The following is a 13,467-nucleotide window of genomic DNA, read 5'->3' on the forward strand; positions in this document are numbered from 1 at the left end:
CTGCGCTTGCTTCCCTATTCGAAGCTGAAGTCAGCTGTGTGGCAGGTGCCTTTATAGCTTCCTGGTCGCTGCGTCACCCCGCCGTGACGCCACGCTCTTCCATTGGACTGATTGCACACGATATTCAGAGTTGTTCTTGCCAAAGGCGTTCCCCAAAAGCGCTCGACGCAGCGTCTCGTTCCCTCGAGGAACTAGGGTTACATACGTAACCTAGGGACGTTTTTTTTTTCTTACTTGTGCTTTCTCTGTACTTTTGTCATTTAGAGGCCTTCATGCAGAAATTGTCTTCAAAACCCTTGCCGCCATCTGCACCATACCACACAAATGGAAAATTGGTGTTCCCATCATACACGGAAATGAAGCGGGTCCTTTATTGACATTGTCATGCCACTTAAAGGAAAATAATAATAAAAGGCTTTTGTTTTGGGTTTTAACAATGTAGTGTAATATGTTTATCTTTGTAACTGTAGTGACGCGCTACTGCGCACGTCACGAATCAGGAAGTTGATCGCTATGCGATAGTCAATCGCAACAGCCTGCAATCTCTCTCAGTCACCTGTTTCTCCAGCGATCGCGTTTTTCCTTTCCCTTTGCTAAAGCAACGTCTGTGAGTATTTCTTATCATGCAATATTAGGATAATGTCTATTTTTATCTTTGTGAGACTATTGAGAAGGCTAAGTTTGCTTTATGTTATTACTGCTGATTGTTTACTAGCTCGATTTTGTTTATCATATACATCACCGCTGTGTAGATAATCCGTTCTGTTTTCTCTGTATTTGGATATAATATTAATATACATCTCATTTGCATTGTATTACAGTTTCACAATATTCCCAGTAAATTTTATGGAGATTAATCATCTGTGTCCTGGAGTTTTCTTGGGAGTGTTTAAGCTGAATGGATCGTAGTCCATGACAGTGAAAAGACGGCGACACAGCTAATGAGGGACACAAGGATCGCTTTTTCACGGAGCAATTCAATGCCAAGAGAAGTGGCCAACGCTACAGCATTACAGTGTGCTTCTCATGTTATTGACACCGGAGTGAGTCACGATGTCACAACGAAGCAACAGTAAAAAAGGCAATGAAGATATCCAGTCAGAGACTGTGCGTTCAAGAAGCAGTCGTGCATCTGGTACATCGTCCAGCTCGAAGATTAGTATGGCTGTCGCCATGGCAAAGGCAAAGGCTGAAGCAGCGCAAGCTAGAGCAGCACACACGCAGAAAGAAATCGAACTTAAAGTAGAGCAAGCTCGTGTTCAAGCCAATCTTGATGCATTAAATGAGGAGAAAGAAAAGGATGCTGCCATAGCAGAGGCAAATGCTCTTGTTGCCGGATTACAAGATATGGGTTTTGAAGTATGCAGTAAGGCTAGCAGCCAGGTTCCTCAATCGGTCAAAGACCAGCGAGTCGCCGCTTATGTGTCAGCACAAGCCAGCCTATGCAGCAAAGGTTTATCGGTAAGAAGAGGTAGTGACTATATTTCACCAACGCTGCATCCTCCACATTCTCAAACTAATGATGCAATCATCTCAACGCCTCACCCACTCAGCACGAGTCAAAATTAAGCTGCTGCTTCTGCAGACACTATGCCACATCAAGTTTATCAAGCTCCTCAGACCAGTGGAGTGCCGCTACAACAAAGCTACAATCCAGCGTTTAACACTTTCTCAGTTCTTCAGCGTGATGAAAGTCGCTTGCAACAGAACGTCAAATCGGATCCCTCCCCTCCTGCGCGCGCACATGTTCACAAGACACCTTATGAAGCTAGCTATGATCATTCTACTTCCACTGGAGATCTCATCAAATACCTAGCTCGTAGCAGCCTGGTGACTTCAGGTTTATCCGCATATGACGATCAGCCAATTAACTATTGGGCCTGGAAAACATCGTTCCTGAATGCTATAACCGATCTAGACCTGTCGGCTGCAGGAGAACTTGACCTCCTCACCAGGTATCTAGGAAAAGAGTCAACAGAGCAAGTAAGAAGAATTAAAACTGTCAACATTAAGGATCCAGTCATTGGATTGCGCATGGCATGGGAACGCCTTGACAAAGTATATGGATCACCAGAGGCCGTCGAGCAGGCTTTGTTCAACAAGCTAGAAAACTTCCCGAAGGTTACGATGAAGGATCCACGAGGACTCAGGGATCTAGCCGACCTGTTATCGGAGCTTCAAGCAGCCAAAGAAGATAACTATCTTGCAGGCTTATCGTATTTGGATACCTCCAGAGGTATTAGGCCTATTATCGAGAAACTACCATACAACATGCAAGAAAAGTGGCTTTACCTTGGAGCAAAATACAAACAGGAACATTTGGTTAGTTTTCCACCTTTCTCCGTGTTTGTAGACTTCATCACCATGGAGGCAAGGGCTCGCACTGACCCAAGTTTTAACTTCTTCACGGAAGCCACAGTGGAGAGAAAGAGTAAATGGGAGAAACCTACTAAGACACCAGTATACGTTCACAAGACGCAGGTCTCAGGGGTTTCTAAGGCAGAATATGGAGAAAGTACAGAACGTATTGATCCCAACAAACACTGCCCCCTGCACAAGAAGCCTCATCCTCTGAGGAAGTGCAGAGGCTTTTGCGAGAAGAGCATAAATGATCGTAAACATCTTTTGAAAGAGCATCATATCTGCTTTCGCTGTTGCTCCTCCACAGACCATATAGCAAAGAACTGCACCGCTGAAATAAAATGTACAGAGTGTGGGAGTGTGGCTCATGTGACAGCACTTCACCCCTACTCACCTACCTGGAAATCTAAGGCATTCCCTTCCACTTCAGAGGATGGTGGGGAGGAGGACAAAGCAGAAATCAGAGAGGTTAAGTCGACGTGCACTCAAGTATGTGGTGAAGGATTGAGCGCTAGGACATGTGCTAAGATCTGCCTTGTTAATGTGTTCCCCAATGGCTGCAAGAATGAGTCTAAGAGAATGTACGCCATACTAGACGAACAGAGCAATCGCTCCCTAGCACGGTCGGAGTTCTTTGAGATTTTTAAGATCTCTGGAAATTCCTACTCATACACCCTCAAGACCTGTGCAGGGTGTTCAGAGACGGCGGGAAGGAGAGCCAGTGGTTATACTGTGGAGTCGGTGGACAAGAAAATTGGCATTCGTTTACCTACACTCCTGGAGTGCAACCAAATCCCTAACGTTCGCACTGAGATTCCTACGCCGGAAGCAGCCTACCATCAAGCCCACCTAAAGCGTATCGCTGATAAGATTCCGCCTTTAGATCCGGACGCCAAAATTCTCCTCTTACTGGGGAGAGACATCTTACAAGTACACAAGGTCCGAGAACAGATTAGCGGCCCAGGTGATGCACCGTTTGCGCAAAGGCTTGATCTAGGATGGGTCATCATTGGTGATGTGTGCCTTGGAGGTGCTCACAGAACACAAGAGGTGAGAAGCTACAAAACAGCCATTTTCGAGAACGGCCGTACGAGCTATCTCCAACCATGCAACAACCAGATCAAAATAAAAGAGGTATTTGAGCAAGCGTTTAGACCTCAGCATCATTCAGCACCAATCTCCATCAATGGTTCCATGACGCTCAGTGGAGACTGCTTAGGGCAAACTGTCTTCGCTCGTTCTCCCGATGATCATAGACTCGCTGCATCCATGGAGGATCTAGAGTTTCTGAAGATAATGGAAGCCGAGTGTTTTCAGGACAGTTCTGGAAGTTGGGTCGCACCTTTACCCTTTCGGTTGCCGAGACAGCGGCTGCCCAACAACAGGAAGCAGGTTTTTGACCGTTTTGTCTCGCTCCAGCGCTCACTGGACAAACGACCACAGATGAAAGCCGATTTCCTAGAGTTTATGGAGAAGATGTTCAAGAAGGCACACGCTGAAGTTGCTCCACCAGTACAGCCTGGACAAGAGTGTTGGTACTTACCCCTGTTTGGTGTGTATCATCCAAGGAAACCAGATAGGATTCGTGTGGTCTTCGACAGTAGTGCATCATGTGAAGGAGTGTCGCTCAACGATGTCTTGCTAACTGGTCCCAACCTTAATAATAGCCTGTTAGGTGTCCTTATGAGGTTCAGGAAGGAACAGGTGGCGATCACTGCCGACATCGAGCAGATGTTCCACTGCTTTGTAGTCAAGGAAGACCATCGTGACTTTCTTCGCTTTCTGTGGTACAGGGACAATGACCCTACCTCCGACATCATTGATTACAGAATGCGGGTGCACCTTTTTGGGAATAGTCCCTCGCCTGCCGTTGCAGTGTATGGTCTGCGACGGGCAGCTAAGAAAGCAGAAGCAGACTATGGTAGTGATGCAAGAAGATTCATCGAACGCGAGTTCTATGTTGACGATGCTCTAAAGTCCTTCAGCACAGAGGAAGAGGCCGTCAGCGTCCTAGGGTGAGCACAGAAGATGCTTGCAACTTCTAACCTCAGGCAACACAAAATTGCTTCAAACCGAATGGCAGTTATCGAAGCATTTCCATTTGAAGATCGCACCAAGGACATCAACAGCTTAGATCTTTTCGTTGATGATTTGCCAATACAACGTAGCCTTGGATTGCTCTGGAACATGCGCACAGATACATTCATGTTTCGAATCGTAGATGACCAGAGGCCATTCACTCGTAGAGGAGTGCTTTCGACTGTGAACAGCCTCTACGATCCTCTAGGATTCCTCGCACCCATCACGGTCCATGGAAGACTGATACTCAGAGAGCTAACTAAGCAAGCAGAGGATTGGGACACACCTCTTCCCAAAGACATCGAGACTGAATGGACTAGATGGAAACGATCGCTCCAAGATCTGGAGGGACTCCAGATACCACGTCCTTATACGTCATTCTCCACTGCAGGTGCTCTAAGAAGAGAGCTTTATGTCTTTGCAGATGCATCGGTAAAGGCAATAGCAGCCGTAGCCTACATCAAGGTGACAAGCCACCAGGAACAGACTGAGATTGGCTTTGTCTTCGGGAAAGCAAAGTTGGCGCCTCAGCCCGATCTAACCATTCCAAGGCTTGAGCTTTGTGCGGCTGTGCTCGCCATCGAGATCGCTGAGATGATAGTTTCAGAGATGGACACTATGTTTGACAACATCGTCTACTACACAGATAGCAAGGTTGTATTGGGATACATCCAGAACCAGTCGAGAAGATTCTATGTCTACGTACACAACAGGATCCAAAGAATCCGTCAGTCACCTTGTTCTGGCCTTTGGAAGTACGTCCCAACACACCTCAACCCAGCCGACATTGGATCAAGAACTGTGACTTCAGACTTGCTTAGCAGCACAACTTGGCTCAAAGGTCCAGCCTTTCTTTATGATGCGTCTTTGCATTCACCTGAGATTCAAGAAACTTACGACCTTATCGACCCTGACGCTGACTCTGAAGTGCGTCCCCAGGTGGTGGCAAGCTTCACTCGTGTTACTAAAGATGTGATACATCCACAACGCTTCGAACGCTTCTCCAAGTTCAGCACTCTTCTTACAGCCGTAGCTCGCCTCATTCATGTGGCTCGTTCCTTCGCTCACTCTATCCAGGATGAATGTCAAGGGTGGCATGTCTGTCGACCTACAGAGGAAGAATTGTTGAAAGCCAAAGTGTGTATTGTGAAGAGTGTCCAGAACGAGTACTATTCAGAGGAGCTTAAGTGATTTAACTCAGGATCCAACCTTCCACCAAATAGCAGCCTTTGGAAGTTGCACCCCATCTTAGACCAAAACCAACTTCTTAGAGTAGGAGGTCGAATTGAGCAATCGGATCTGAGTATGGATGAGGTTCATCCCATCATCATTCCTGGCCGGCATCATCTAGCTACTCTGATTGTGTCTCACTATCACGACGCAGTGAAACACCAGGGAAGACATCTGACCGAAGGTGCCATTCGAACAGCAGGATTTTGGCTAGTGGGAGCTAAACGCTGCATTAGTAGTTTACTTCACAAATGCGTCACTTGTAGGAAACTGAGGGGCAAAATGGAACATCAGCAGATGGCAGCTCTGCCAGCAGAACGGGTACAAGTAGCACCTCCTTTCACTTACGTAGGTGTCAATGTTTTTGGACCCTGGGAGATCGTTTCACGTCGTACAAGAGGAGTCTTCAACTCTAAACGATGGGCTGTGATGTTCTCTTGTATGTGTTCGAGGGCAGTTCACATCGAGGTGATTGAAGCCATGAGTACCAGCAGTTTTATCAATGCCTTGAGGAGGTTCTTTGCTATCAGGGGCCCCGCAAAGCAGATACGTTCCGACTGCGGAACTAACTTCATCGGCGCTTCTCGTGAATTAGAAATGGACCTGTCGAATCCAGGTTTCAAACGAGTAGAGGAGTACTTGAACACCCAGAACTGCACCTGGGTATTCAACCCACCCCACGCATCTCACATGGGTGGGGCTTGGGAACGGATGATCGGCATTGCCCGTCGTATTCTGGATTGCATGTTGCTTGAGCAGAAAAGGTCTCATCTTTCACATGAAGTCCTGACAACCCTCATGGCCGAAGTAACAGCGATCATGAATGCCAGACCACTCATTCCAGTCTCGTCAGATCCGGAATCGCCTCTCATCCTCACTCCAGCGATGCTCCTAACTCTCAAGCTAGGCTCTGCGCCTCCTCCTCCATCAGGAAGCTTTCAAGAAGCGCATCTCATCAGAGTACAATGGAAACAAGTTCAGAGCCTAGCAGACATGTTTTGGAACAAATGGAAACATGAATACCTCAAAACATTACAGCTTCGGTACAAGTGGCAAGGAAAGAGGCCGAACCTTCAAGAAGGAGATGTGGTTCTCTTGAAAGACAATCAAGCTAAGAGAAATCAATGGCCGGTCGGTCTCATCACGAAAACCTTTCCAGAAGAGGATGGATTAGTTCGGAAAGTTCAAGTGGAAATTGTTAAAGATGGAGCCAGAAAGGCCTTTTCTCGGCCTGTTACAGAAGTAGTTTTGCTTCTTTCTTCAAAGTCTGATTCTGTCAATTGATGTGGGCTCTTCAAAGACCCCAGGTGGGGAGTGTCATGCCACTTAAAGGAAAATAATAATAAAAGGCTTTTGTTTTGGGTTTTAACAATGTAGTGTAATATGTTTATCTTTGTAACTGTAGTGACGCGCTACTGCGCACGTCACGAATCAGGAAGTTGATCGCTATGCGATAGTCAATCGCAACAGCCTGCAATCTCTCTCAGTCACCTGTTTCTCCAGCGATCGCGTTTTTCCTTTCCCTTTGCTAAAGCAACGTCTGTGAGTATTTCTTATCATGCAATATTAGGATAATGTCTATTTTTATCTTTGTGAGACTATTGAGAAGGCTAAGTTTGCTTTATGTTATTACTGCTGATTGTTTACTAGCTCGATTTTGTTTATCATATACATCACCGCTGTGTAGATAATCCGTTCTGTTTTCTCTGTATTTGGATCTAATATTAATATACATCTCATTTGCATTGTATTACAGTTTCACAATATTCCCAGTAAATTTTATGGAGATTAATCATCTGTGTCCTGTAGTTTTCTTGGGAGTGTTTAAGCTGAATGGATCGTAGTCCATGACAGACATTCAACCTGTAGTAGAAGCAAAACTTAAAATTAGAGTGCCCTGTGTAATCAAATCACCTTTATTTATTTTGTATAAGACACACGTTGTACAATGCAAATCGTTCCAAGAAGATATTTTGAAAAAAAAAAAAAAAAAATGATGACAGAATTTTAATTTATGGGTGAATTATCACTTTAACCTATTTAAATTCACTAATTTGTAAAGTGAGTGTTTCAATGAAATATCATCACAATGCATGTTAATTGAACTTTTTTTTATTCTTTTAAGGTTGGCACTAATTATTGCTGTACTTGAATCATGAGACAAGCCAAAATCCACATGTCCTGGTGCTTGGTTTCCTTGGGAGGAAAATTCCTCCCAAGATTTTATTATTTTAAACGGGAAGGCGATGGAACAGAAGACAATACTACAAGCAGTCGATCTGTGTTTCAAACTTTTCTTTGTATATGACATCTACTTCCCAAAGCCCTCTGCTCATATTTGAAAGTTTTTGTAACACACAGTAATTAATAGTTTCTTCTGCACACTCCTTAAAAAACTTGTCTCCTCCTTAAAACTTTGTATTTTGTAATCAGTAAAAAACTTTTTTATTTTATTGATCATCAGTAGGTCCAGCAGCTGGTATATTTTTATTATTATTACTTGATTTTATGATTATTTTTTTATTATTATTATATGTTAGGTTCATTTTATTTGAAAGTCATAATATTTGCCAAGTATGGTAACCCATATTCGGAATTGGTGCTCTGTATTTAACCCATCCAAGTGCACACACACAGCAGTGAGAAGTGAACACACACCCGGAGCAGTGGGCAGCCATATCCAGTGCCCAGGGAGCAACTGGGGGTTCAGTGCCTTGCTTAAGGGCACTTCAGCCATGAGTATTGAGGGTGGAAGAGAGTGCTGTTCATTCACTCCCTCCACCTACAACTCCTGCCAGCACAGAGACTCGAACCGGCGACCTTCGGGTTACAGGTCCAACTCTCTAAACATTAGGCCGCAGCTGTGAACTGTATTTGCACATTTGTGTGTTTTGATATGAATATGAATTGACACATTTGTACATCTTTAAAATGTCAGTTGTATTTTTACACATTCTTGTACATTTAATTATATATTTGAAAATATATTTGTAAATGTGTTATTTGCATATTCAAATAAAATATGTAATTTACAACAAAGTAGTTTCAAAATATGATTGTATTAAGTCATTTTTAATAAAAAAACACTGATGTTAATTAATATAAATAATTAACTCAACTGTTGGGTAACTTTTGAAGCAAAAGGATTTTAACCCAATGGGTTGGGTTGAAACAATAGACGGGAAGGTGCTATACCAACCCAGAGTTGGGTTACAGGTTGGTTTATTTTTAACCCAACATTTTTTAGTGTGTGTGTGTATATATATATATATATATTGTCACGGGCTGAAGAATCACACGACAGGGTTTAGTGCAAAGTGAAGCCCCGGAGGGTGTATTTATTGAATGGTGCTCTGTGTAGTGCTGGATCCTGTGGTGTCCAGTGCTCATCCTCGGTGCCACGTGATCCTGTTTGCCGGCCGGCTGAGTGCAAGGGAACTTGGGGTCCGGTGCTCGGGTGGCGGGCTGGTCGATCCGCAGCTGTCTAGAGGGACAAGAGACACAATTTTAGTTTCAGTCATCTGAAGATCCTCTCTTTCTTGTGTCACCTTCAGCCAAAGCATTTATAGTCCTCTCCTTATCCGCTTCAGCTGGGACCGATCAGCCCACTGTGATTGCGTGCAGCTGAATCTCCCTCGTTGCCAGGGCGACGCTGATAGGTGCCCAGGAACGCTCTGGTTCCTCGGGCGAGGGGGGAGGCAGGGCTGGTGGAGGAAGAGTACCTGACAGACCTGCGAAAGCTGTCCACAGGCGGGAGAGTCCATTCGCATTGGCGTTGGCGGTTCCAGCTCGATGTCGCACGTCAAAGTGGAAGTCCTGGAGCGCTAGGAACCACCGCGTTACCCGGGCATTGGTGTCCTTAGCCCGGGCCATCCACTGTAACGGGGCATGATCAGTGAAGAGGGTGAATTTCCGTCACAGTAGGTAAAATTTCAGCTCCAGGACTGCCCACTTGACGGCCAGCGCCTCCTTCTCCACTGCCGCGTATCGTTGCTCGGTGGTGGACAGCTTTCGGCTGATGTAGACCACCGGGTGCTCCTCACCGTCTTGCACCTGGGACAGGACGGCTCCCAACCCGGTGTCGGATGCGTCCGTCTGCAATAAGAAGGGACAGTTAAAGTCGGGAGCGCGCAACAGTGGCTCAGATGTGAGCGCTGCCTTTATCCTTCTGAATGCCTCCTCTTCCGGGGTTCCCCACTTTACCTTCTCCGGCTGTCCCTTCTTAGTGAGGTCTGTCAGGGCCGTCGCTAGGGAGGAGAAGTTGGGTATAAAACATCGATAATACCCAGCCAACCCCAAGAAGGCCCGTACCTGTTTCTTGGTGGAGGGCCTCGGGGCCGAGAGAATGGCTGTCACTTTTCCCTGTTGCGGACGGATTAGGCCCCGGCCCACCTGGAAACCGAGGTACTGTGTTTCAGGTAGGGCGAGGTGGCATTTCTTGGGGTTGGCGGTGAGCCCTGCCCGCCGCAGCTCAAGAAGCACCCTCCGGAGCCGCTCCAGATGGTCCTCCCAGGTCTCCGAGTGGATGACCACATCGTCAATGTAGGCTGCGGCGTAGGCTTGATGGGGTCTCAGCACAATGTCCATCATCCTCTGGAAGGTAGCCGGAGCCCCGTGCAGCCCGAAGGGGAGAACTCGGTACTGCCAGTGGCCAGTAGGGGTGGAGAAGGCGGTCTTTGGTTTGGCGGTCTCTGTTAACGGTACCTGCCAATAGCCCTTGGTGAGATCGAGCGTGGATATGAACCGGGCTCTCCCCAGCCGCTCCAGCACCTCATCCACACGGGGCATCGGGTATCCGTCGAACTCGGAGACCTCGTTTAGGCGGCGGAAGTCGTTACAGAACCGGAGGGTGCCGTCCGGTTTTGCGACCATGACTATGGGACTGGACCAGGGACTGCGGGAGGGCTCGATGACCCCTAGCTTCAGCATCTCTTGCACCCCCTCTTCAACCGCGTGTCGCCGGGCCTCCGGAATTCGATAGGGCCGCTGCCGCACAACGGTCCCTTGTGGGGTGCGGACATCATGCTGCAGTAGGTTGGTCCGCCCGGGCCTTGGGGAAAACACATCGGAGAACTGACCGACCAAATGTTGAAGCTCTGTCTTCTGGGCGGCCGACAGGTGGGGGCTGACGTCAACAACCACTGGTGAGGAGGCGGCTAGGGCCGCAAGCTGAGTCCCCGTCCCCTCCCAGCGCTTCAGGAGATTGATGTGGTACAGTTGGCTTTCCTTCCGGCGCCCCGGCTGGCGTACTCTTTAAGTCACGGGCCCCACCTTCTCCGCGACGATGTATGGGCCTTGCCACTTGGCTAGGAATTTACATGAAGCTGTGGGGACGAGGACTAGAACGTAATCCACTGGCTGGAATTCCCGTGGTTGGGCCGCCCGGTCGTATCGTCGACGTTGAGCTTCTTGGGCGGCTGCCAGGTGCTCCCGGACGCGGGGCATGACGCGGTCGATCCTCTCCCTCATCTCCCTCACGTGCTCGATCGTGGTTCGATGGGCGGTCGGCTGCTGCTCCCAGGCCTCTCGGGCGATATCGAGCAGGCCACGGGGCTGCCGCCCAAACAGGAGCTCGAATGGTGTGAATCCAGTGGAGGCCTGGGGGACTTCCCGGATGCCGAAGAGGACGTACGGCAGCATTTGATCCAAATCCCGTCAGTCGTCCGCAGCCACGCAGCGGAGCATCTGCTTCAAGGTTTTGTTGAACCTCTCGACCAGCCCATCGGTCTGTGGGTGGTACACGGTGGTCCGAAGCTGCTTGACCTTTAGGAGGTGGCAGAGGTCAGCCATCGTCCGGGACATGAGTAGTTGGTCGAAGCCTGGCCAGTCTCTCCCCAACAGCACGGGCACGGGCAGGTCCCTGACTACGCCCACTTCCAATGGCCAGGTGCCAGCTCTCGTGGAGAGTGTTACTCGTCGGGTGGGCAAGTACTGGGTGTCCCCATGGACGCAGGTAATGGAGAGGCGCACTTTGATTCCCGTCCGTGGGGGAAACAGGGAGGACTGGACCAGGCTCACCGCACTTCCAGAGTCCAACAGGGCGGTATACGGTCGGCTGTTAATGGTAACCTCGGTCTGGGGTGCTCCTCGCGGTGGCGCCAGATGGACTGCACAGCCTGCCAGCCAGGCGCGATTGGGAGAGGGTGGTGGCTCCGTGGGCATCGGCTCATCCTGCATGCCGGGAACCGCCGACCTGCTGACTGTGCGCTGGGTGCCCTCTGGCGTGCGTCGCTCCTGGTACACCCTCCGGGGAAATGGCGGTGCTCGCTCCCCAGCCTCTCGTCGCATCGTCATCTCCGCCAGCTCCACGGCCTCGACGAGCTCTCCCACGGTGCGTGGATTCCTCATCCCGGCCGCCTGTCGAAGGGGCCGTGGCAGGGTGCACAAATACCGGTCCACGGCGACACGTTCGGCCACTTGGGCGGCGCTGGGGCTCCCGGCGAGCAACCAGTGATGGGCGAGGCAGTTGAGTTCGGCAGCTTGGGCACGGGCTGGCAACCGACTATTATACTCCCAGGCTCGGAACAATTGGGCCGCGGCGATGGGGGACACACCCACACGTGCCAGAATTTCCTTCCGCAGTTCATCATAGGATTCCTTTTGGTGGGCTGGCATAGAAAAGTAGGCCTGTTGGGGTTCCCCGGTCAGCAATGGTGCCAGTATCCGCGCCCATTCTTCACGGGGCCAGTCCTCTCGTGCGGCGGTGGATTCAAACATGCCCAGGTAATGCTCTATGTCGTCGTGGACGGTCATCTTTGGCAGGAGCTGGGTGGCTTGAGTGCGCGGGTCCGGCAGCGGGGCCCGCTGAGCGGCCGTGAAGCGGAGAGCAGCGACTTCATGCTCTGTTTCGCCTTGGCGAGCGGCCATGTGCTCAACGATCTGCTGCTGGTGAAGGCTTACTTCTGTCAGGTGCTTGAGAAGCTCTTCCATAGCTGGGGAGGGAGTCACCGCCTGACGAGGAAGCAGAGGGGGGGAAAAAACAACTTGGTGAGTCGGTGATTCTTCAGTAAGCTGCCCACATTCTCCACCAGTGTCACGGGCTGAAGAATCACACAACAGGGTTTAGTGCAAAGTGAAGCCCCGGAGGGTGTATTTATTGAATGGTGCTCTGTGTAGTGCTGAATCCTGTGGTGTCCAGTGCTCGTCCTCGGTGCCACGTGATCCTGTTTGCCGGCCGGCTGAGTGCAAGGGAACTTGGGGTCCGGTGCTCGGGTGGCGGGCTGGTCGATCCGCAGCTGTCTAGAGGGACAAGAGACGCAACGTTAGTTTCAGTCATCTGAAGATCCTCTCTTTCTTGTGTCACCTTCAGCCACAGCGTTTATAGTCCTCTCCTCATCCGCTTCAGCTGGGACCGATCAGCCCGCTGTGATTGCGTGCAGGTGAATCTCCCTTGTTGCCAGGGCGACGCTGATAGGTGCCCAGGACACGGCTCACAATATATATATATATATATATATATATATATATATATATATATATATATATATATATATATATATAACCTCTAACACTAGCTTGCTCTATTCTTTTTTTATTCTATCTGTTTTCTTTGTATTTATTATTATTTAAAAGCCCTTGCTACGTGTACTGTGTTAAGCTAACTGATACTTGTTATAGCACTTATATATCATTGCTCTTTTTGTTGTTTTTGATTGCTTCCACTGTTCACATTTGTAAGTTGCTTTGGATAAAAGCATCTGCTAAATGAATAAATCTATATGTAAGTAAATGAACATTTGTGCAGTTTAATAGTTCATTGTGTATAAATATCAGTGATTTTATGAGTAAACACATTAC

General features: G+C 48.6%; 1 protein-coding gene across 1 annotated transcript; it reads left to right on the plus strand.

Moving 5' to 3' along the window:
- Nucleotides 1-383: 383 nt before the first annotated feature.
- On the plus strand, nucleotides 384-4,380 carry LOC127956336 (uncharacterized). Its single transcript, XM_052554172.1, has 2 exons — nucleotides 384-607; nucleotides 822-4,380. Exon 2 carries the CDS (start codon nucleotides 1,591-1,593, stop codon nucleotides 4,378-4,380), a length of 2,790 nt encoding a protein of 929 aa, XP_052410132.1. The 5' UTR covers nucleotides 384-607; nucleotides 822-1,590.
- Nucleotides 4,381-13,467: the final 9,087 nt, after the last annotated feature.

This window comes from Carassius gibelio, chromosome B4 (genome assembly GCF_023724105.1).
Source record: "Carassius gibelio isolate Cgi1373 ecotype wild population from Czech Republic chromosome B4, carGib1.2-hapl.c, whole genome shotgun sequence".
Taxonomy (NCBI): domain Eukaryota; kingdom Metazoa; phylum Chordata; class Actinopteri; order Cypriniformes; family Cyprinidae; genus Carassius; species Carassius gibelio.

Bases quoted from the DNA above. Each gene is read 5' to 3' on its own strand.
- LOC127956336 (XM_052554172.1), top strand. From the start codon at position 1,591: ATGCCACATCAAGTTTATCAAGCTCCTCAGACCAGTGGAGTGCCGCTA.